Genomic DNA, 24,701 nt, shown 5'->3' with positions numbered 1-24,701 from the left:
TAATCTGATTCACAAGTTCCTTTTAGCTTGTTAGAGAGGTCTGTAATTTTAGGATCATGAGTTGATTAACAAAAATAATGTTAAGAACGATTTCATTTTAACTTCAGTGTGTCAAGTCTGAAGAAGATATTCACAGTCGTACAGCTGTCTGGAACACCTTGACATCGCTCTAAGCAATGCCAGTAGTAGCCATATCATTAAAAAAAACCAACAACAACAATTATTTGAGTCTTCAGAATCTCCAGCTGAAATTATCGGGGAAGGGAAAATGGTGATCATTATAACTTAAAATGGCCTAAAATATATTTTACTTTGGGGCTGCCACTTCTCTCTCTCTCTAGGTTTTTCTACTGCCATTATCTCTGTTAAAAGATAAACGGAGGCACATTAACATTTGCAAGAGTTTATTTGAGCAGGCATTTATTTGCATCAGGCAGCCCCTGATTAGTAGTTAGTGATTGGCTGTTCTTAAATTTCATTTTCTCGGGTGACGGCATATTTATAGTTGACTCTGGCTTAGGTTCGCATTTGCTTACACAGGCTAAGAAGGCCTTAGAGCCATCCCAGTCTCATGGCCTCCTTGTCTAACACCTCTTTTCCCCATTCACCGCGTTGGCTACTTTTTTGTGTGTCTGACCCCTTATGGCATTTGGTATTTTCTCTGCCTGGAATGCCCTGCCTCTTCTGCCCAGGGCATTCATACTCACCTTCATGACAGCTGGAGTGCGTCTTCTGTGACACCCCTGTCCCCCTGGGGGATTTTTGTTTCCCCTCCTGTGGGATTTCACTGTTTTAGCGCATTGGGTTTGCTTTGTTTAATCGGTTGTTCTTTGCACTATTTTGGGACTTATTTTCCTCATTGGCCACAAAACATGGATAGCCATCTTAATATCATCAGCTCTTTCATGGCATCACAGGGAAATAATGGCTTTTAAATATAAACATTCGTTTCTGTTAGAAAAGCAGAGAACAGTATGATCATTCTCTGTTAATACCCTAGTGTCTTTTATCCTGGCATCTTAATTCCATAAACTTCAACTGATTTATTTATAAACTTCATAAAACTCACAAATATTCATGATGCTGGTGTAAAATAATAGGAAGGGTAGCTTAAATACAGGTTTTAATTGCAACCGTGAATTGTAAGATGCACCATTTTTAAAGATGCCATTAAAAAGGGGGAAAAATGACAAACTCTGACACAGTGCAAAGATACCACTGATTCTAAAGTACATTTTGAATGCATCCTAAACTGCATTTTAGAAATGCTAAAATGTACAAAAATGTTCATTTTTGAATCGGTGAAATGTGGTCATGTTATACCTTCTAAAAAGATTTAAGAACTCCATTGAGGAACAAAATGTAAAATTGGTTTCCATTTGGTTTCCTTTCCTTCATTTGCCTTTTGGTAGATGTGTGTATCTACCCAAATCACTAATGAGCAGGGAAGTCGTCAAATGCCAGATGGCTGGAAGATGGAGGGACTGATTGTTCAGAGGATCTGGGCACCCATCAGATTACCTAATCTGCTTTCATAATATTAGACATAACCTACAAATAAACAGAGTAAGACAGTTGCGAGTAGAGAGTTGATTCGTCATGCATGTTCATAAAGTTTTGAATAAATTCTCATCATGTTTGAAAAACTTTGAATTACAAGACATTTTATGAGAAACACTGCAAGTTGCCCTGCAAAAGGATTTGGAGCTAAAACTAACATTGGATGCATATTGAGAAATGAGTTCTTTTGCTTCAGAATCTCATGTGATTGCTCGGTACAAAGGTTAGTTGTAAGAGCATGAAGATTAGTTGCATTTGACTTGATTCAGCTAATATGTCAGGATTCGTCATGTGCTAGGTGGAGATAAGGAAACCCTGGTAATGGTTTGGTTATTCTGCAGGTTTCTGCCAGCTTTTTACATGCTGTACTTTGGCAGCTTGTTGATTGTCTTGTATTAATATTGAAGTCATAGAGGACTATGGGTGTGGCCCAACTCTCCTCCTTTGAGCTAATGTGTAGTGGGATGGGCAGTGGACTCAATGATGAGAGGTCTAAGTCTAGCCGCACCTCAACTTCTGGCAACAGTGAACTGTTTAAATCTTAACTATCTCACTGGGCCTTGAGTTCTTTGGATGTTGACTTCTTTTTGATGATGAGGTTAGATATTCACCCTTTTTCTCTGCATGATCTCAGTCTGTTACTTTTATAATGCCATCGAAATAGAATTCAGTTTGTAGCTGGTTTAGAACTGGACCGTATACTCCATTAAGTGAGGGACACGAATATTGAGGCTGCCCTGTTGTTCTTTACAGTAAAAAAAAAAAAAAAGTTCCAAGATTGCGTGTCTGTTCATACAGGGTATGGTGACATTAGAAGCAATTTTGTAAGACACAAAGTCTTACAGATTAATTGGGAAGAAATAGACTCACAGACATAGAAAACAAACAGTGGTTACCAAAGGGGAAAGCTGGGTGGGAGAGGGATAAATTAAGAATTTGGGAACATACACACACTACTATGTATACAACAGGTAACCAACAAGGACCTACTATATAGCAGGGAACTATATTCTATAACTTGTTACAATCTATAATGGAAAAGAATCTCAGAAAGAAATATATATAGATAGATAGATAATCTGAATCACTTTGCTGTACACCTGAAACTAACACAACATTGTAAATCAACTATACTTCAATAAAAATTTAAAAAATAATAAATTGATTAAAGGTTAATTGGGAAGAAATTTGGAATGCTGTAAAATTATGACGGTTAGGTTTGTGTACAAGTGTGTATGGTTAGTTGTAGGGTACCTATTTTAGTGATACAGGAAACAGCACAGTGAGTGGTTTTTAAAGTTCATGTTAGAAAGCAGTTATTTCATGACTTCTTTGTGCCAGGGCCTAGGCTAAATTTTGAAGAGAAAAGGGATGAGTAAATTATTTTTTCTACATGCCTAAAGTGTATCAGCTGTTGTTGAGTAAGAAGCATATAACAATTATTAGCAGAAGGAATTAAATATTATGGTTTTTAGGTGAGAATGATTAATGGGGGGGAAAGGGAGAGAGGTTGGAAAAAAGAAAGTAAAATATTTTCTCTAAGTTGTGAAAGATAAGAAAGTCCTTGCCAGGGGCAAAAAGCTGTGTTTGTAGAGTATTTATTTACTTGGTGTCAGGCCCCATACTCAGCTGTGTGTTATATCTCCCTGGATCTTCCATACTTGGTGGGCTCAGAGTTGGTAAATCAGTTACTCAAATATCACAAACCACACAGCCAATAAGTGGACTTATTAGAATTCTCTAAAGCCCAGCCTACTAGGGATTAGTAATCATGAGGGTTTTGAATGTAAAGTAAATGCCAAACTGACTTTACCTAGTTATAATTTCAGAGTAGTCTAGATTAAAAAAGGAAAGAATATCAGATCCTAGTACCTAAATATCTCTATGTATAGAAATAGATTAACATAAATGTTATGTATAGAAATTGATTATTGATAGCATCATTAGTAAATCATAAATGTGCTATAAATTTTCAAATGGCTTCATTCTTTGCAAATGTGCTTTCACAGATAATACCTTAATGAAAGTATGAGTTTAGAGGAGCAGTAAGGTGGGTAATAATGCTTTTCCCCTTCATCAGATGGTTCTTTGAGCCACAAAAATACTGAGTTCACATATCAAAGAATCAGTGACAGAGAGCAGTTTGCTTGTTCATTTACATACACATACAATACTGTCAAATGCCTCCTCTAGCACTGCAGATCTTGCCAAAGATTAAAGGACCATTGGTTTATCCAAATTATTAGCTCCTTGCCATTAACATTATATTGAGCACTTATCGTGTGCCAGGCTATGAATCTCTTATCCCTGTTGAATGAATGGATGAGTTAAAGTCTTCCTGTGTTTCGATGCTTGCTTTCTCTTTGTCTTCTCCAGTTCTCCTCTAGATCATCTTTACCATAACCCAGACTGGACCATGGTCATTGCGTTAATTAAAATTCAGTTTCTCTCTACAGAACAGTGAAACCCCAAATACTATTGGCTTAACTAAAATAAGAGTTTAGTTTTTTCTCATATAAAAGAAGTCTGGAGCCAGGCATTGAAGTGCTGGGTGGAGGCTTCATGGCATCATCAGGGACCCAGGGACCCAGGCTCTTCCAGGCTGTTGCCCTTGTTCTTAGGATCCCAAGTGACTGCTAGACTTTCATTCATTCATCAGTCTTGCTCCAGATGGCAGGATGGAGGAGGAAAAGCAGCAGAAGGAAAGGCCCCTTCCACTTTATGGAGCCCCCATAGAAGTAACATATAAAGCTCTTTTGTGTATCTTCTTGGCCAGAACTTAGTCTTATGACTCCATTTTGCTGCAAAGGAGTCTGAGAGATGGTTTTTCACCTGGACAGTGATGTGCCCAGTAAGACAAAAAACAGAAAAGCAAACAAAGTAAAAACCAAAACCCAAAAAGCCCCTCAGGTTTGTGTTGTTAAAGAAGAGGAGAATGAATATCGTGAGGCAGTCACTGGTCTCTGCTGCGGTCGTTCCCTCTAACGCTGCCCGAAGATGCCTCCTTGCCTCCCTTCACCTCTTGACCAGCGATGTTGCCACTTCTCAGACCAGCTGTCATCACCGTCTTACTTGTTTACACCGATTCCTATTTCTACTCCCAGAGGAGTCTAGATTAGAAAAGGAAAGAACATCAGACCCTACCTAGGACCTAAATATCTGTATGTATATAATTTGTCATGCTGTAGTTGCCAACCCAGAGTATTAGAAGTTATATGACTGGTTTAAACCATCTCTGATTTAACGCAATATTTATTGTGTCTTTAACGGTTTCCTGTGTTATTGTTAAGCCAGAGATCTAAGGTTTAGATTCAATACGAATAAACTAGCTGGCCTGCCCTAAAAAAAAAAAAAAAAAAAAAAAAGAATTGGTGGGAAAAGTCCTGAGTTATAGGCAGATCTGATGTCCTATGCCTGTTAGTCTACCCCAACTGAATTCCTGTTTTTAAACCTGTGGACTGTCGGCTCCTGTAGTCCGTTTCTTACAGCAGTCGTTTTAAATGTTGCATTTGACTTCCATATCTTCACTTTGTTTCTTGTTTACTTTCTTGTAAATAAATTGACCGTACTCTGCCTCTACCTCAATTTTGTATGTCTCTGTGATAGGTCATCCTGTGCCTCAATCTCAACACCTGTTTTTATCAATAGTATGTAAGCCGTAGGGCAGGGGGGACAGGGGAGGGAGTGTTCATTCCTGAACAAGACTACTTTGTGCTCTATAAAATACCTGTTAAATGAATAAATAGATCATTTCCCTTCTCTCTCTTACCTCCGTCCTCCTAATTCGAATATAATATTTTCTGTATTTAAAATAACTTCTCTGGACTTTGCTGCCTTTTTCCCCCATTTCTCACAGTTCAGTTTTTATTTTTTAAGAAGAGGCATCTCTCAGTTTTCTAACTCCTTGTTCTCTTTACTATCTTGAGGCTGCCTCTGTGAATTTTTAGACTTTTCTTTGAGATTTTCCCACCCTCGTTGGCCTTTTCTCATTGTCTAGTCCGTGTGACATCTCCTTAGCATGCTGTGTTATCGACGGCACATTCTTGGAATTACCCTCTTAGCTCTTTTACCTTTCTGGCTTTTTCTTCTGTATTTCCTTTGTTGATGTCCTTGTGTTCTGTAGCGGTGAGCAAAACATGACAATTTTGTGTTCGTAATTTGTTCTTTTCTCTCTCTGCTCTTTCTTTGTAGTATCTCAGCTTGTGTATGTGCTTTGACCTTTAGCTATCATCTCTGTATGGATGATCCCCTGATATACATAAATTGCCTTTACTACTCATTTCTCTATCACACTAAATACTTGGTGGTGCCTCAATTGAAATTCCTCCATCATCCTAAACAGCATGTCTAAAATCTGGGATGGTAGTATTCATGTCTTAGGTGCACATCATTAGCGTGTTGCTTCCTAAACTTTCCACGGTAACAGTCCTACTGGCAAAGGATAGCAGCTTCCTGTGTGTTGTTTTCCTTGTCTGGAATGCCCTTTGCTTTACTCTGTCCAGCTACTTCTTTTTAAGATCAAGTTCAAAAATCTGCGTATCACAAAGATTTCTAGGATGACACCAGACCTTACTGACTTTCTAGGCTTTGAACTTCTGCCACATTCATTTATCTGTTACCCAGCACTCCTCATATCCTTGTGTTGTACTGTATTGTGGAATAAATCGTCTTTATTATAAATGTCTTATCTCACAGATACCCTGTAATCTTATTCCTCTTTGCACTCCTAGTGCCTGGTATATAATCGTCACTTAATAACGTTTGCTGTGGATGATGCCATCCCCTTTTCATTTCCTTATCTTGTTCCATTTCGAACACTGAGATTGCTTTAAAAAAAAAAGTTAATTTTTCTTATCACCAAACAGACATTTCTTTCCATAAATGAAGTGGAGTGCTTGGACTGAGCTGAATGACAGATTTCCAACAGCCTGATTGTATTCTGCTTTGCACTCTTTACAGTACATTATAAAAGGCTTGAAATGATTTTTGGAGAAGTAACTCTTTTCCATCTTTCTTAGTCTCTAGAGGGTCATCTAAAAACTTGGAATAAAAGAGTCATGAAAAGAACTAGTAGGATTTTGTGGAAACAGTTTTACATTGGAGAGTTCAAGATAACTCGGGGTGGAGGGAGAGAAGGAAAGTGAAGGAGAGAATATGAATAAATGAGGATGAAAATGCATGTGAAAGTACACGCCCATCAGACCCACGCTGCTTGGCAAACAGCGTCAAGATGATAGCAGACCAGCCACGTAGAAGGGTACTTGAATCAAAGTGTTACATATATCAAAAGGATAAGAATTCATATCCAGGGCATTTTGGCTGCACACCCTGTACAAAAAGAAGCGTACCCAACTGTCTTTATGATAAACTATTTTTATGATAAATTCCTCAGCCAAATAGTAATGTGATGGACATATTGAATAAAGTAGATCCAATTAACCTATGGTATCTTTTAAAATTCAGGTGTAAGATATTAGCTGTGATTAAACTTTAGCTCAGTGTAGACTGCAAATCTGGTCTATGAGAGTATGATTCCAGACTCATATGAGGGGAATGAAAGACTTGGTTCACTTGCTTACTTTATTTTGTTTTTTTTCCCCATAGGGAGTTTGAAATACTGCCTTGTGATTCTGAATCAGCCTTTGGACAAATGTTTTCGTCATCTTTGGCGCAAAGGTAACCTTAATTAGCATTTATATTTCTTTGCTTTCTTACTCTACTTGGGACTAATGTGACTGTTAAATATCCCAGAACCCAGCTGGAATACCAAAAAGTGGAATTTAAAATAAGGTGATTTAATTATTGAGTTATCAGAAGAATCCTTTTTTTTTTTTTTTTTTTTTTGCGGTACACGGGCCTCTCACTGTTGTGGCCTCTCCCGTTGCGGAGCACAGGCTCCAGACGCGCAGGCTCAGTGGCCATGGCTCACGGGCCCAGCCGCTCCGCGGCATGTGGGATCCTCCCGGACCGGGGCACGAACCCGTGTCCCCTGCATCGGCAGGTGGACTCTCAACCACTGCGCCACCAGGGAAGCCCAGAAGAATCCATTTTTGCTTCTCCGTTAACCTGTTTATACATGTGGTTTCCACAGTGTGGACCTCCAAGGACAGAATTACAATATAACATCACTCTATTGCATATCGTAACTACTGTATGGATGTTTATCCTGAGTACTTAACAAGTATTTGTTCAAGTATAAATATCTTTGGTGCCAGTGACAGCAAAAAGCATCCACAAGCCTCCCTCATTCTGGCATTCAATAATTAGGTATCTGCAGGGTGACTGGATTTGCAACATTAAAGCAGAAGACATGTTGCCAATATATTAGAATCTCTAGGGATTCTGAAAAATGTAGTTAAAAATGGAATAGTTTCACAAAATTAAACTCCTGTGAGGTTTCATGTCAAAAATAGGTATTAACTCTTTTATATTATTCTTTGATTTTTATGGAATGAACTCAAGAAAGTGACATTAAATAGCATTTGCTGTTTTGAACCTTTGCTCTTCTTTAATGAAATCTTGAGATTTTTTTTCCAAGGGATCCTTCTGCTATGTTATCAATGTAAGTTTTGGGTCAAATGATAGGCAGAAGAACTTGCTTTGTGATATACTGAAGCATATTCCTGATCCTGTCTCATCAGCCCAGAATTCTTTAGTTATTCTCATCATTAAGGTTGTGTGTCTTAGAATGCAAATGTATTATGTTAATAAGCTCACATCTGGACAAAAGTAGTTGTGATACTAGAGGGAATAAATCATTATACATGATTTTGTGAAAGGAATTTTTCTTGTCCAGTAGGATCACGATGAAAACTCTTGGTATTCTAAACTTAGCCATCTTTAAGTTAGGTGATGTAAACTTTCACATTATAGTTGTACTAACATTGCCCTCACAGACAATTACTTAAGTATTATCTTTCATAGCACTTACTACTCATTTACTTGTAATTAGGTAGTTATTTGGGTACCATAAGGCCAAAAGGTCTTTTTTGTCACTTTATCTCTATTGCCTAGTGCTTGTGTCTGGCACATAATTGCTTAGTAATTACAAGGAATAAAAGAGAGAATTTAGTATGGTTGATATTGCTATTAAATACCAGAGCAAACTGCTTAGGCACATCTTTTCTACCTGAACTTATTACATCAGGTTTTATGATGATTTTAGGAGAGTGTGTGAGCAACTGTGTTTTACTGCAAACATTAGAAATAGACAAAATATTCATTGATAGGAACTGTTGGAAACCTTGGATAATGAAAACCACATCTTAAGGCTCATATTTTGGGGAGTTAATGGTCCTATTTTGCACGTAGCGTGAAATGATGTAGATTTTTGAGCTGATTGAAGTTCTTCATCTCATTAGTTTTTCTGCAGTGAATTTGATCTGAAAACGTCTCAGGCCTGACATTCGCCGGCTAATCATTTGATTTGCATAAAAAAATGAACACTTGGTTAGTATGTATCAATATACATGAAGAAAAGTAAAGGTATATAAAGTGTCCTGTGTACTGAAATGGTTAGATAATTCTCATTTCCAAAATAACTTTTCTTTAGGTTATTGAAATGTTAAATTCTTTCATATATGCCTCTAGGATAATTCTTGGCATTTTGGAGCCATGAACCATTATAAAAATCAGATCTGTTAACAAAGACTAAGGAATAGGTTTCTTGTGAGTCTCATAACAGAGGCTGTGGGTTTACGTTTGTGTTGCTGCTCTTCGAAGTAAAGGCAATGAAACAGGGTAACTCTGAGCTTGAGTTGTTGCTTTTCACAACAGAGAGAGCCCCAGAAAAAAGCAGCATCGTGGGTTTGGGAGGGAAGTCAGCATTGTGGTTTGGGATTTCATTTCAGCAGGTAAGTCATGGCTGGGGGCTGCCATGCTGTTCCTGTTGAGCTCATATGTACAACATTTTCTGTAATTTCTGTGGGTGTGAAGATTTGGCAGGAGCAGAAATTAAGGGGTGGAAGCTGGACTGCTAGACTAAAACACAGGAAAATTTGAAGGCTGCTACACAATATAAGTCTCTTATATAAAATGTATATTTTACCTTTAACCTATAGGCCAAGGGCTTCTGTTGAGTAGGTATTTCCTGAGATTCGTTTGAGGGGAAAGACTACTTTGAAGGTTTTAATTTCTGCCTGCAATGTTTAAGTGGCATGTTATAAAGTCTAGTTTAAATGACTAAAGGAGGGATTCAAGGGAGATAAAGATTATAAAAGTTTTTGAGTGTGTTTTCCCTTTAGTGCATCGTGAAGTTTTAATGATTTTCTTGGTCAAAAGCCTTGGAATAATAGCCCTAGGTGTCTAGCGTTTTGTACTCTGGGTTTAATCTGGGGACATAAAGTAAGTATTTGGCAGGTAGGTAGATAGATAAAACAACAAAAGTATAGTTAGTGAGTATCTCACTAACTTTCTGTAGCGATCAGAGATTATTGGCCTTTGTGACTATCGCCCTCAGATTTCTTAACCTCTTTTTTTTTGGGGGGGGGGAGGAAAGGGCACAGTCATGAATTGTCTATAAAAGACTGAAATGTATACCCTTTTTAGCAATACGCAGTGAGTCATAAAAGAAAGCGTATTTCTTTAAATTGTGTAATTCCACTTCTAGGAATTCATCCTGAGAGGAGGGTGGGGGGAAACAACCAAAGACGTAAACAAAGGTTTACAAGCAAGAAACTCAACATTATTAATGATGGGAGAAAACTGGAAATAACCTAAATGTCCAGCAAAAAGGGTGTGAAAAAATACAGCATGGAATATCCATCATAAGGAATCTTAAAAAAAAATCTTAAAAATCTTAAAAATCTCCAAAACTGCATTTCTGAAATTGTTTTTTTAATCATTTAATTAATTAATTAATTTTTTAAATTTAATTTTATTTTTTTATACAGCAGGTTCTTATTAGTCCTCCATTTTATACACATCAGTGTATACATGTCAATCCCAATCACCCAGTTCATCACACCACCACCCCCACACCCTCTGCTTTCCTCCCTTGTTGTCCATATGTTTGTTCTCTACATCTGTGTCTCAACTTCTGCCCTGCAAAGCGGTTCATCTGTACCATTTTTCTAGGTTCCACATGTATGCGTTAATATATGATATTTGTTTTTCTCTTTCTGACTTACTTCACTCTGTATGACAGTCTCTGGATGCATCCATGTCTCTACAAATGACCCAATTTCATTCCTTTTTATGGCTGAGTAATATTCCATTGTATATATGTACCACATCTTCTTCATCCATTCATCTGTCGATGGGCATTTAGGTTGCTTCCATGTCCTGGCTATTGTAAATAGTGCTGCAGTGAACATTGGGGTGCATGTGTGTTTTTGAATTATGGTTTTCTCTGGGTATATGCCTAGTAGTGGGATTGCTGTGTCATATGGTAATTCTATTTTTAGTTTTCTAAGGAACCTCCATACTGTTCTCCATAATGACTGTATCAATTTACATTCCCACCAACAGTGCAAGAGAGTTCCCTTTTCTCCACACGCTCTCCAGCATTTGTTGTTTGTAGATTTTCTGATGATGCCCATTCTAACTGGTGTGAGGTGATACCTCATTGTAGTTTTGATTTGCATTTCTCTAATAATTAGTGATGTTGAGCAGCTTTTCATGTGCTTCTTGGCCATCTGTATGTCTTCTTTGGAGAAATGTCTATTTAGGCCTTCTGCCAATTTTTGGATTGGGTCATTTGTTTTTTTAATATTGAGCTGCATGAGCTGTTTATATATTTTGGAGATTAATCCTTTGTCTGATGATTTGTTTGCAAATGTTTTCTCCCATTCTGAGGGTTGTCTTTTCATCTTGTTTATGGTTTCCTTTGCTGTGCAAAAGCTTTTAAGTTTCATTAGGTCCCATTTGTTTATTTTTGTTTTTATTTCCATTACTCCAGGAGGTGGATCAAAAAAGATCTTGCTGTGATTTATGTCAAAGAGTGTTCTTCCTATGTTTTCCTCTAAGAGTTGTATAGTGTCCGGTCTTACATTTAGGTCTCGAAACCATTTTGAGTTTATTTTTGTTTTTGGTGTTAGGGAGTGTTCTAATTTCATTCTTTTACATGTAGCTGTTCAGTTTTCCCATCACCACTTATTGAAGAGACTGTCTTTTCTCCATTGTATATCCTTGCCTCCTTTGTCATAGATTTGTTGATCATAGGTGCGTCGGTTTATCTCTGGGCTCTTTATCTTTTTCCATTGATCTATATTTCTGTATTTGTGCCAATACCATATTGTCTTGATTACTGTAGTTTTGTAGTATAGTCTGAAGTCAGGGATCCTGATTCTTCCAGCTCGGTTTCTTTCCCTCAAGACCGCTATGGCTATTCGGGGTCTTTTGTGTTTCCATACAAATTTTAAGATTTTTTGTTCTAGTTCCATAAAAAATGCCATTGGTAAAATGATAAGGATTGCATTGAATCTGTAGATTGCTTTGGGTAGTATAGTCATTTTCACAATATTGATTCTTCCAATCCAGGAACATGGTATATCTCTCCATCTTTTGGTATCATCTTTAATTTCTTTCATTAGTGTCTTATAGTTTTCTGCATACAGGTTTTGTCTCCCTAGGTAGGTTTATTCCTAGGTATTTTATTCTTTTTTGTTGCAGTAGTAAATGGGAGTGTTTCCTTAATTGCTCTTTCAGATTTTTCATCATTAGTGCATAGGAACGCTAGGAATGCAAGAGATTTCTGTGCATTAATTTTGTATCCTGCAACTTTACCAAATTCATGGATTAGCTCTAGTAGTTTTCTGGTGGCATCTTTAAGATTCTCTATGTATAGTATCATGTCATCTGCAAACAGTGGCAGTTTTACTTCTTCTTTTCCAATTTGTATTCCTTTTATTTCTTTTTCTTCTCTGACTTCTGTGGCTAAAACTTCCAAAACTATGTTGAATAATAGTGGTGAGAGTGGACATCCTTGTCTTGTTCCGGATCTTAGAGTAAATGCTTTCCGTTTTTCACCATTGAGAATGATGTTTGCTGTGGGTTTGTCGTATATTGCCTTTATTATGTTGAGGTAGGTTCCCTCTATGCCCACTTTCTGGAGAGTTTTTATCATAAATGGGTGTTGAATTTTGTCAAAAGCTTTTCCTGCATCTATTGAGATGATCATATGGTTTTTATTCTTCAATTTGTTACTATGGGATATCACATTGATTGGTTTGTGTATATTGAAGGATCCTTGCATCACTGGGATAAATCCCACTCGATCATGGTGTATGATCCTGTTAATGTGTTGTTGGATTCTGTTTGCTAGTATTTTGTTGAGGATTTTTGCATCTCTATTCATCAGTGATATTGGTCTGTAATTTTCTTTTTTTGTAGTATCTTTGTCTGGTTTTGGTATCAGGGTGGTGGTGGCCTCATAGAATGAGTTTGGGAGTTTTCCTTCCTCTGCAATTTTTTTGGAGGAGTTTGAGAAGGATGGATGTTAAATGTTCTCTAAGTGTTTGATAGAATTCACCCTGAAGCCGCCTGGTCCTGGACTTTTGTTTGTTGGAAGATTTTTAACCACAGTTTCAATTTCATTACTTGTGATTGGTCTGTTCATCTTTTCTATTTCTTCCTCGTTCAGTCTTGGAGGGTTATACCTTTCTAAGAATTTGTCCATTTCCTCCAGGTTGTCCATTTTATTGGCATAGAGTTGCTTGTAGTATTCTCTTAGGATGCTTTGTATTTCTGCGGTATCTGTTGTGACTTCTCCTTTTTCATTTCTAATTTTATTGATTTGAGTCCTCTCCCTCTTTTTCTTGATGAGTCTAGCTAATGGTTTATCAGTTTTGTTTATCTTCTCAAGGAACCAGCTTTTAGTTTTATTGATCTTTGCTATTGTTTTCTTTGTTTCTATTTCATTTATTTCTGCTCTGATCTTTATGATTTCTTTCCTTCTGCTCACTTTGGGTTTTGTTTGTAATTCTTTCTCTAGTTTCTTTAGGTGTAAGGTTAGATTGTTTACTTGAGATTTTTCTTGTTTCTTGAGGTAGGCTTGTATAGCTATAAACTTCCCTCTTAGAACTGCTTTTGCTGCAGCACACAGGTTTTGGATCATCGTGTTTTCATTGTCATCTGTCTCTAGGTATTTTTTGATTTCCTCTTTGATTTCTTCAGTGATCTCTTGGTTATTTTGTAACGTATTGTTTAGCCTCCATGTGTTTGTGTTTTTTACGTTTTTTTCCCTGTAATTCATTTCTAATCTCATAGTGTTGTGGTCAGAAAAGATGCTTGATATGATTTTAATTTTCTTAAATTTACTGAGGCTTGATTTTTGACCCAAGGTGTGATCTATCCTGGAGAATGTTCTGTGCACACTTGAGAAGAAAGTGTAATCTGCCGTTTTTGGATGGAATGTCCTATAAATATCAATTAAATCTATCTGGTCTATTGTGTCATTTAAAGCTTCTGTTTCCTTATTTATTTTCCTTTTGGATGATCTGTCCATTGGTGTAAGTGAGGTGTTAAAGTCCCCCACTATTGTTGTGTTACTGTCGATTTCCTCTTTTATAGCTGTCAGCATCTGCTTTATGTATTGAGGTGCTCGTATGTCAGATGAATATATATTTATAATTGTTATATCTTCTTCTTGGATTGATCCCTTGATCATTATGTAGTGTCCTTCCTTGTCTCTTGTAACATTCTTTATCTTAAAGTCTATTTTATCTGATACGAGTATTGCTACTCCAGCTTTCTTTTGATTTCCATTTGTATGGAATATCTTTTTCCATCCCTTCACTTTCAGTCTGTATGTGTCCCTAGGTCTGAAGTGGGTCTCTTGTAGACAGCATATGTATGGGTCCTGTTTTTGTATCCATTCAGCAAGCCTGTGTCTTTTTTTTTTTTTTTTTTTTTGTGGTACAGGGACCTCTCACTGTTGTGGCCTCTCCTGTTGTGGAGCACAGGCTCCAGACGTGCAGGCTCAGCGGCCGTGGCTCACGGGCCCAGCCGCTCCGCGGCATGTGGGATCTTCCTGGACCGGGGCACGAACCCGTGTCCCCTGCATCGGCAGGCCGATTCTCAACCACTGCGCCACCAGGGAAGCCCCAAGCCTGTGTTTTTGGTTAGAGCATTTAATCCTTTCACGTTTAAGGTAATTATTGATATGTATGTTCCTATTACCATTTTCTTAATGTTTTGGGTTTGTTTTTGTAGGTCCTTTTCTTCTCTTGTGTTTCACACTTAGAGAAGTTCCTTTAGCATTTGTTGTAGAGCTGTTTTGGTGGTGCTGAATTCTCTTAGCTTTTGCTTGTCTGTAAAGCTTTTGATTTCTCCATCGAATCTGAATGACATCCTTGGTGGGTAGAGTAATCTTGGTTGTAGACTCTTCCCTTTCATCACTTTAAGTATATTGTGTCACTCCCTTCTGGCTTGTAGAGTTTCTGCTGAGAAATCAGCTGTTAACCTTATGGGAGTTCCCATAAGGTTATGTATGTTATTTGTATGTTATTTGTCATTTTTCCCTTGGTGCTTTCAATAATTTTTCGTTGTCTTTAATTTTTGCCAGTTTGATTACTATGTGTCTTGGCGTGTTTCTCCTTGGGTTTATCCTGTATGGGACTCTCTGTGCTCCTGGACTTGGGTGGCTATTTCCTTTCCCATGTTAGGGAAGTTTTCGACTATAATCTCTTCAAATATTTTCTTGGGTCCTTTCTCTCTCTCTTCTCCTTCTGAGAAGAAGTAATGTGAATGTTGTTGTGTTCAATGTTGTCTCAGAGGTATCTTCAGCTGTCTTTATTTCTTTTCATTCTTTTTTCTTTATTCTGTTCTGAAGCAGTGAATTCCACCATTCTGTCTTCCAGGTCACTTATCCGTTCTTCTGCCTGAATTATCGTGCTCTTGATTCCTTCTAGTGTAGTTTTTCTTTCATTTACTGTATTGTTCATCTCTGTTTGTTTGTTCTTTAATTCTTCTAAATCTTTGTTAAACATTTCTTGCATCTTCTCAATCTTTGCCTCCATTCTTTTTCCAAGGTCCTGGATCATCTTCACTATCATTATTCTGAATTTTTTTTTCTGGAAGGTTGCCTATCTCCACTTCATTAGGTGTTTTTCTGGGGTTTTATCTTGTTCCTTCATCTGGTACATAGCCCTCTGCCTTTTCATCTTATCTATCTTTGTGTGAATGTGGGTTTTGTTCCACAGGCTGCAGGAGTGTAGGTAGTTCTTCTTGCTTCTGCTGTCTGCCCTCTGGTGGATGAGGCTTGGAGAAGTTTCCTGGTGGGAGGGACTGGTGTTGCGTAGAGCTGGCTGTTGCTCTTGTGGGCAGAGCTCAGTAAAACTTTAATCTGCTTGTCTGCTGATGGGTGGGGCTGGGTTCCCTTCCTGTTGGTTGTTTGGTCTGAGGAGACCCAACAGTGGAGCCTCCTCAGGCTCTTTGGTGGGGCTAATGGCAGACTCTTGGAGGGCTGATGCCAAGGAGTACTTCCCAGAACTTCTGATGACAGTGTCTTCATTCTCACAGTGAGGCATAGCCACTCCCTGCCTCTGCAGGAGACCCTCCAACAGTAGCATGTAGTTCTGGTTCAGTCTCCTGTGGGGTCACTGCTCCTTCCCCTGGGTCCCAGTGCACACAGTGCTTTGTGTGTGCCCTCCAAGAGTGGAGTCTCTGTTTCTCCAAGTCCTGTCGAAGTCCTGCAGTCAAATCCTGCTAGCCTTCAAAGTCTGATTCTCCAGGAATTCTTCCTCCCTTGCTGGACCCCCAGGTTTGGAAGCCTGACGTGGGGCTCAGAACCTTCACTCCAGTGGGTGGACTTCTGTGGTATAAATGTTCTCCAGTTTGTGAGTCACCCACCCAGCAGTTATGGGATTTGATTTTGTGATTGCACCCCTTCTACTGTCTCATTGTGGCTTCTCCTTTGTCTTTGGATGTGGGGTATCATTTTTGGTGAGTTCTAGTGTCTTCCTGTTGATGATTGTTCAGCAGTTAGTTGTGATTCCGGTGTTCTCCAAAGAGGGAACGAGAGCACGTCCTTCTACTCTGCCGTCCTGAACCAATGGTTCGAGCCTTCTTAACCTCTTTCTCTCCCTTTTTTTTTTTTTTTTGAGTCATGCTTTTTCTTCCAGTAAATGCCTTTTTCACACTGACATATATAGTAAATGAAGGAGATAGGGATGTCTGTGTTTGAACAGCTCTGTTTATTTCTTGTTGTGGTTCAGTGTTTCTCATCTTGGGGTCACCAGGCTTACCAGGGTCCTCAGAGATAGTAGGAGAGATCTCCAAACTACATCAAATTGAAATACAAAAAAGAAATAAGAAACCCAACAGACATTCATTTAGCTGGGATAAGGTTACATAGATTGATTATATATCAGATTTCTAGGAGTTTTACTTCTTAAAGTATTTCCTCATTTTTCACGAGTTCATAACCTCTCCCTGCCTCTTCCATTTGACCCACAGAACAGTGGTGACCATCTTAATCAGATTATGAATCGATTATCAGATTATGTTAGTGTCAGGTGTTTATGGTCTCACACCTTTTTCCCCCAATAAGGAATTACTTTCCTTCACTTGATTTCTTTCTTTTATTTCCCTGGTAACCAGTCTTAAGACCATATCAAGGTATGGGCAACATACTCTGTTCATTTTGGATGGAGCTTATGTCATGAAATATTTGACAAATCTGGTAGGTCTTACAGGTTAAAGGGAGGCACATGTGGCATTTCATGAATTGAAATATAAGCAAGCTCTTTGATTTTATAATATCATTGTTTCCCCTTCTGTTCTGTTTGTAACTGATATGTGTTGTGGCCCTTCTGTGCCAGACATTGGGCTTGAAGCTGGAGACAGAACTTTGGGCTCTGGGTTGTGGCTGGAATGGAGAGCTGGCGGGGGTGTGTGGGGGTGTGTGTGGGAGAGACACAGGTGCAACCTGTTCTTGAAGGCGGCATCTTCCTCAAGAGCCACAAGGCCTCAGATGGAACTTGATCTATCCCTGCTTCTCAACAGCTGTGAAATTATTGTAGCATTTGATTAATTGCATCTACTTTGCTCACGTCTGTATGCTTTTCTCTCTTTAAACAAAAACACCTTAGCTGAGTAAAGCATTTGTTAACAAAATCATGACTTACTCTGCTAATTATACTGATATTGTGCTGGTGATTAGTATTGCCATCAGATTTAAGTTTTAAGGTGAAGTGGAAATCTGCTATAAAGCACTTTGTCGTACTGACCCTTTCCTTCATAAATTATGCACCCCAGGACTCTGTAAGCCTCTTTTCCCCTGATTATTTGAAGTTTAAAGTCAAACCAAAGTTAAGAAATTTATATTAAGTTTTCCTCTTCCTTTGCTCTACTATACCATTTCTCTATTCTGTGGGACTTTCTTCCCTCACTTCTGGTGTCCGTTTTGTTTATTCTCATTGAAATAAGAGAAACTGGATACTTGTACTTTTCATGTGTAGATTGGTTGAATTGGTTGGTTGCTTTAATAAACTTGGTATCAGTAGCTATTTTATTCCTATTGTATGTATTTGTATCCATTATCCCTGTTAGAGGAATTTCAAGGGAAACATACTTCTTTTTTTTTTTTTTTTTTTTTTTTGTGGTACGCGGGCCTCTCACTGTTGTGGCCTCTCCCGTTGCGGAGCACAGGCTCCGGACGCGCAGGCTCAGCGGCCATGGCTCACAGGCCCAGACGCTCCGCGGCATGTGGGATCTTCCCAGACCGGGGCACGAACCCGTGTCCCCTGCATCGGCAGGCGGACTCAACCACTGCACCACCAGGGAAGCCCGGGAAACATACTTCTTGATAATCACCTTGAAATTTCAGAATCATCATAGGGTTGTTCCTAAAGCTGATCCTGGAAGGACTAGTCCTCATCCATCTCTTTTTTTTTTTAAGCGTGTGTTTCTAATATAGTTTTTATCTATGGCCTCATCTTCCATTACTACCCCATCCTATGTATTTAGTGATGGATATAATAGAGCTGCCTTCTTCTTTTGTGCCTGGAATAGATTTTTACTTATTCATCTTACAAACTTCAACTCATCCTTAAATGTCCAACTCAAATGCCACCTCTTGTGTACAGAGCCTTCCTTAGCGTGCCCAGGTAGAGATTTTCTCCCTAGTATTTGTACTTTGTTTCTTTTACTTATATCACCTGATCCCTCCTTGAGAATAAGCTTCTTGAAGAAGGATAGAGAGTGTTTAGCTGATGGTGTTTTCCTCCTGGTTCCTGTGACACTAGCCTGGGGGCAGCTATTGTAGGTCATCCTAGCAATTGCTGAAGGTCAGTGTCTGTCTTTGGTGCTTTCTAGATCCTGGAAACCCTCTTGCCCTGGTGTGAACCAGTTAGCGGGCAACAGATGGGTGGGGGTGCACGCTCTCCCTCTCCCTCCCCCTCCCCAGATTCCTCTTTGGTTTTCAGCCTAGGTTGGGCCCCTTTTCTACTTCAGCTAAATTGGAGCTCTGTCAATCATTTTTTTCCCTCTGCTCTAAGACTCCCAGATGCTTATTTTGTATTTCCTAGTATATAACCAATCAGAACTGCTATTTTCATTAATCTCATCTTCTTTCCTCGTAGCTCATGTGCAAGAATGTATTCCTTTTTTGCCTCTTTGGTTTTATGTCTTTGACAGTTGAAGTGCTAACAAATGGGTCATTGGAATATATCCTCTTTGTCCATTAAGGAATTATGGTAAGGTATATCTTTTATTATAGAGAAGGATATAAAATTATGCAATTAAGCAATACCCTTATCTTCAGACATTAGTTTCTAAAGAGATTTATCATATATTTTTACTGTAATGCTTATAATGCTCCTTTCTTTAAAATAATTTCTTTGTGAGAACAGTAGGTTAACCTTATTTTTGAGAATATAAATGCTTCCGTTTTTCCATGGATTTTAATCTTTAATTATAGAATATGTGTGCATTGTAAAAATTTAAAACATCACTTTTTATAATGAAAAAGTGTCAGTCCCCATTAACTATTTAATATGCCCTTCATTATTTGTTTTATGCTTTCATTTTTTTTCTTTTTCATTATTGCCCATGAAATGATTTTTATATGTATTTTTAACCATCTATTAGGGTAATAGATGAAATGCTATGACTACATAGGAAAATGACCCGAAAATAGTGATTGCCAGGCCACGTGACTCTGTATCCTTTATGGCAGTTAGTGTAGACATTTTGACTGCTTGTTTTACTCTGGTTTTTTTCTGCTATTTAGATCTGTGTCCTAACTGGTATGTCGGTTTTTAATGTAACTAGAAAATGGCTTCAAGTCAGTATGGCTACTTATGTTTATATATATATATATTTTTAACTCATTCATTTATTTACTTACATTTGCTCCATGTTTAATTTACACACACACACTTGCTGACGTCAAGCCCAATGAAGTGAGCCTGATGTGTAGTTAGTTAGAAGAGTATAAGCACATTATTAATAGTTATCCTTGCTAGGGAGGCTGAGTAGTACCTTTGTGGTGAGGTATCCTTACTGAAATAAAGTAAAAGTGAAAAAAAACAAACAAAAAAACAACAACAAAACACAAACCCGAACAATTCTATCTCTGGCTGAAGCTGATAGTGGAATACTACATAAACCTAGATACAAGTGAACCATCACCTTTGGGTTAACTGTCCAGAAGGGAATTCAACATTTTGCATTTCTTAAAGTTGATGGTGTCCAGCTCTTTAGAAGGTGTCCTGTCATTCTCCCAGTCAAAGTATTCGGGCCTTAGATGGCCTTCCCTGAAATGCAGATGTTGTCATGTTCAACAGTGCTTCCCAGAAATTTGTTTTGGAGACATAAAGGCTCTCTCCATGATGGCTTTTGTCCATTTTGGCTATATAGAGCTTATTCAGTTAGTTTGAAGGACTTCTGAAAGAGCAGGCTTTGAGAAGCAATCAGAGAAACATGGTGTGACTTACCTCCATTTCCCCCACGTTGTGTAGTGTATTTTACCCTTAAGAATCTGCAAACATTTATTTTTACCCCACCCTGCTTTAAAGTTTGATCTCTAAAGACTGTTATGTTTTAGATAAATATTAGTGTTCCTATGTGTGTTAATTCTTTGTCCCACCTTGCTTAGTGACTTCTCCTTTGTAATAGGTTGTTTGAAGGCAAGCTGCATCTGAACATTTATTTATTTTTAAGATCATGCTAATTTAATTGAATATAGATGAGTTAAAGAACATTTCCACTGGTTAATACTTGTGTACAATTATCGATTAAAAATAACTTGAAATTTTTTGTAGTGCTAGTCTTTGGGGGAAGCTGAGCCTCTCTGAGCCTTTAGTTTCACAGTAGTAGCTGCCTGGAGTCTTTCAAAAGAAGTTGCCATTGGGAAGTAGAAAAGAGTAAGAGGGTGTGATATCCTCTTCACTACTTCACTGGGAGACAGACGTTTGGCTGAGAGAAAGTCTGATCTACATTCCTTCTGTGTCTAGAGTTTACTGGCAATGTTTGGAACAAACTGAAAGGAATACCACAGGGGGAAATCATAGGGCAAAACACTTGTTTAAGCTGGTAGGAGAGGAGCTGTAGGGGGAGGAAATACTCTAATTTTGAATGTATTCAATAGAACTGAATGGGGCTTCTCTGGTGGCGCAGTGGTTGAGGGTCCGCCTGCCGATGCAGGGGACACGGGTTCGTGCCCCGGTCCGGGAGGATCCCACATGCCGCGGAGCGGCTGGGCCCGTGAGCCATGGCCGCTGAGCCTGCACGTCTTGAGCCTGTGCTCCGCAACGGGAGAGGCCACAACAGTGAGAGGCCCACGTAACGCAAAAAAAAAAAAAAAAAAAGAACTGAACGGTGTGAACTGTTAGATGCATATAATGGCAGAATCTCTATGAAAGTGAAATAGTGATGCTTCTAATAAGGCTTCCTTGTTATCTAAATAGTTATCATGAATTTAGCTTCTAAGGACTTGCTGGTTATGACTACCTGGATAGGTAGAATATCATGTGCATTTTTGTCATTTAAATGCATCCAAGCAAAGATCTAGCTGATACTTGAGGTGGGAAAATGCTAGGCTTTAGAGTATCCAAATTTTAGTTAGGATGATCTGGGAGGCATCTGTTCTAGTGATGAGTAGCGTAGTCATTTGAGTTAAGAATCCTGTAACCTTGAGGCTTATCACAGTTTACTGAACTACCAAATTGACACTATTTATGTCATTTTCTGTTCTTAGTGTTTCACAGAACTTATGCTTTGAGCACATTTAAGTGAACATTGAGCCAAAGATCCGATGAGCAATTTGCATACTTGGTTCAGGTCCATTAAGCAAAACAGTTATGTACAAGCTGTAGTCCCTGTAAATAAGGCTGGCAGAAAAGATCTATGCCATTCACTCGAAAACATTTGGGGACTACCAAAAGTTATTTAAATAGATGACAGTTTAATGTATTAGTGGCACAGAACAAAACACATTTTGTCTGATGCGAGGCTAGAGACATAATCTACTACTCTCATCCCCAAGATGATGGCCCATTTCTATTGAATTAAATCTTTCATCCTTCTGGGTATTATAATATAAATGTTGTCAGATATTAAGGACCTCAGTGTTACTTTCTTTCTTAGGATTCACTCTTAGACAATTGTGTTGGTGGTGTTTTGTTTCAGTAACTACAATATCATAGGGCATTTAGGGAATTGATACCAAAACTTCAAGTACTTTATATTTGAAATGCATTTTATAAATATCCTGCTATACATCCTAATTTCATGGTACTTTGTATGAACTGTTGTACTTGATATTTAAAAAAGAAAAGCCATTATAGAATATCAAGTTTCACAGCATAGCATTTTCTAATATGTTTACTGAAAGGCAAAAATATTCCATGATTTTCTTTTTAAATCCATATTTTTTCACGTTGTCAGTGTCAAGCAATGTACAAGGCCCATAATATCAGTGAAAAAGACACAAGCCCTGTTATTATTGTGCTTACAATCTAGTGTTTGATGTATCCAGTCTCACTGTATACATCATAATATTCTTGGCAAATTAAAATGTATTATCATTATGGACTGAACTGTCCCCACCCCTCCATCATATGTTACAGCTCCAACCCCTAATGTGACAGTATTTGGAGATAATATCTTTAAAGAGGTAATTAAAGTTAAATGAGGTCTTTGGGTAGGGTCACTAGGACTAGTGTCCTTATAAGGAAAGGAAGAGATACCAGGGCTGGAGCTCACAGAGAAAGGGTCACATGAGGACACAGTGAGAAGGGCACCACCTGTAAGCCCAGGAGAGGGCTCAGGAGAAACCAACCCTGCCGATACCGTGCTCTTGGACTTCCAGTCTACATAACTGTGGGAAAATAAATTTCTGTTAAGTCACCTCACTGTGGTATATGCTTTGAAAGTCCTAGCACACTGATACAATTATATATAAGACTTCTTGGCAAGTTGAGAATTGTTCAACTCTCTTCTCTTTAGAAGATGATTGATCTCAAAGGTCTTTCTTCTTTACAAGTCTGGTGCCAGGTATTCTCTAGGCAGTCTTGCTCTTACCTTAGTATGTTGTAGCTCTAATCAATTGTCGGTAGTAGCATTGAACCTCCCTTGGTCCCCCTTTGTTTACAGAAGACGTTTCACTGACTTCAGAAAAACAGTGGAAACACCCTACATATTAGATATTAACTTGATGAGCATAATTAGAATTTGAGAAATCAGTTTTGGACACATTAAACAGATACAACAGAAAAAGGTATGGCCAAATAGATTAAAGCACACATTTCAATAACTCAGTTGTCTGTGATTATTTTGGGCACTGATTGATTGCCCTTTATAAAGATGAGAAGAATTTGCTTTTCTTGTAAAACATCAATTAGAGAGATGCATTGCATTGCTTTGGGACCATTCTCAACTTCCTTCTGGATGTTCTATAGGTCATTTCACATAACGGGCAATCTTAAATGGAAGTCTTCCCTCTTCCCTCATAGGATGTGTCCTGTTTGCAGCACCTTGGCCTGCTCTTGGCACTAGGCTTGTTTACTTACCAGTAAATAACACATCCCACCACTGATTCTCCATGAAACTATCTGTCCTTACTAGGTAAGATCACCTAGGGATTGGAGGCTCTTTTAGATGAGGGGGCAGTAGCTTTGAAACAAGATATAAATGTGTTTCTAAAGAAAGAAAGGTTGTTTTTGGGCATACTATTTTGTTTTACACTTTTTTTTGTTGGTCTGTTTTTTCTTTGCGGTACGCGGGCCTCTCACTGTTGTGGCCTCTCCCGTTGCGGAGCACGGGCTCCGGATGCTCAGGCTCAGTGGCCATGGCTCACGGGCCCAGCCGCTCCGTGGCATGTGGGATCTTCCCAGACCGGGGCACGAACCCGTGTCCCCTGCATCGGCAGGCGGACTGTCAACCCCTGCGCCACCAGGGAAGCCTGTTTTTACACTTGTGTTTCTAACTTGGCAACAGACATACAATTCTTTAAAATATTTAAGATACGTTCCTTTCTTTTGAATATCTACATCAGAAAAATACCTTACCTTTTTTTCCCCTCACCATCTGTCATGTTAATACAAATATATATATATGTGTGTAAACACTTCGGTGGTTTTTATGAAATGAGTGGACTCATTGAATTAGCTTTATTGGAAAAAATATTCACCAGACTATCAAGGGTGGGGAATGAAATGGGTTAGTGAAATCAGCCAAGGTAGACTCACAAAACCTAGTATCTTTTAGAAGTTACCAGCCTCCCTCCATCCCTCCCTTCCTTCCTTCCTTCCTTCCTTCCCAACTGAAATAGTGAAAAGGGGAAAAATACCAATGATGGTTGTTATTTCCTCCCCAGTAAGTCATAAGTGAATGACTGTAAGAATTTAGCATTATGAGATATTTTATTTAAAAACCTTTCATCCTGTAGTTGGAATTTATCTTTCCTATATATAAGTGGTCAATGTGTGAAACACATTCCAAAGTAATAGAAGTTAATGGAAAATAATATAATCTTCCAGAATATTTGTTTTTGAAATTATAATTCTGCCCTTAAGGTAAAATTGTTCTGTAATTTTATTTTGAAGATCAAAGCGCCAAAAAATGGAACCTCCCCTCCTGTGTTCCATCACTACCTTTAAGAACACTGATATTTTGACTTTCTCAGTAACGTGATATGTCTTTGGGATGTTTTTGGGTGTTCAAAAGAGGAGATGGTAGAGGATAGATAAGGTGCAATG

General features: G+C 38.4%; 1 protein-coding gene across 1 annotated transcript in view; it reads left to right on the top strand.

Annotated features, from left to right (window-relative positions):
• Positions 1 to 24,701, top strand: part of TPK1 (thiamin pyrophosphokinase 1) — a gene marked incomplete at both ends in the record, with an annotated part of 342,964 nt that overhangs the window by 48,408 nt on the left and 269,855 nt on the right. The window contains one exon of the mRNA XM_079711871.1: positions 7,165 to 7,236. Within this exon, the coding sequence (XP_079567997.1) occupies positions 7,165 to 7,236 (72 nt within the window). The remainder of the gene's footprint in view (positions 1 to 7,164; positions 7,237 to 24,701) is intronic.

The sequence above is a fragment of the Hyperoodon ampullatus genome, assembly GCF_949752795.1.
Source record: "Hyperoodon ampullatus genome assembly, chromosome: 9".
Taxonomy (NCBI): domain Eukaryota; kingdom Metazoa; phylum Chordata; class Mammalia; order Artiodactyla; family Ziphiidae; genus Hyperoodon; species Hyperoodon ampullatus.
The sequence above is the reverse complement of the archived record's forward strand: the minus strand, read 5'-3'. Positions and strand labels throughout refer to the sequence as shown.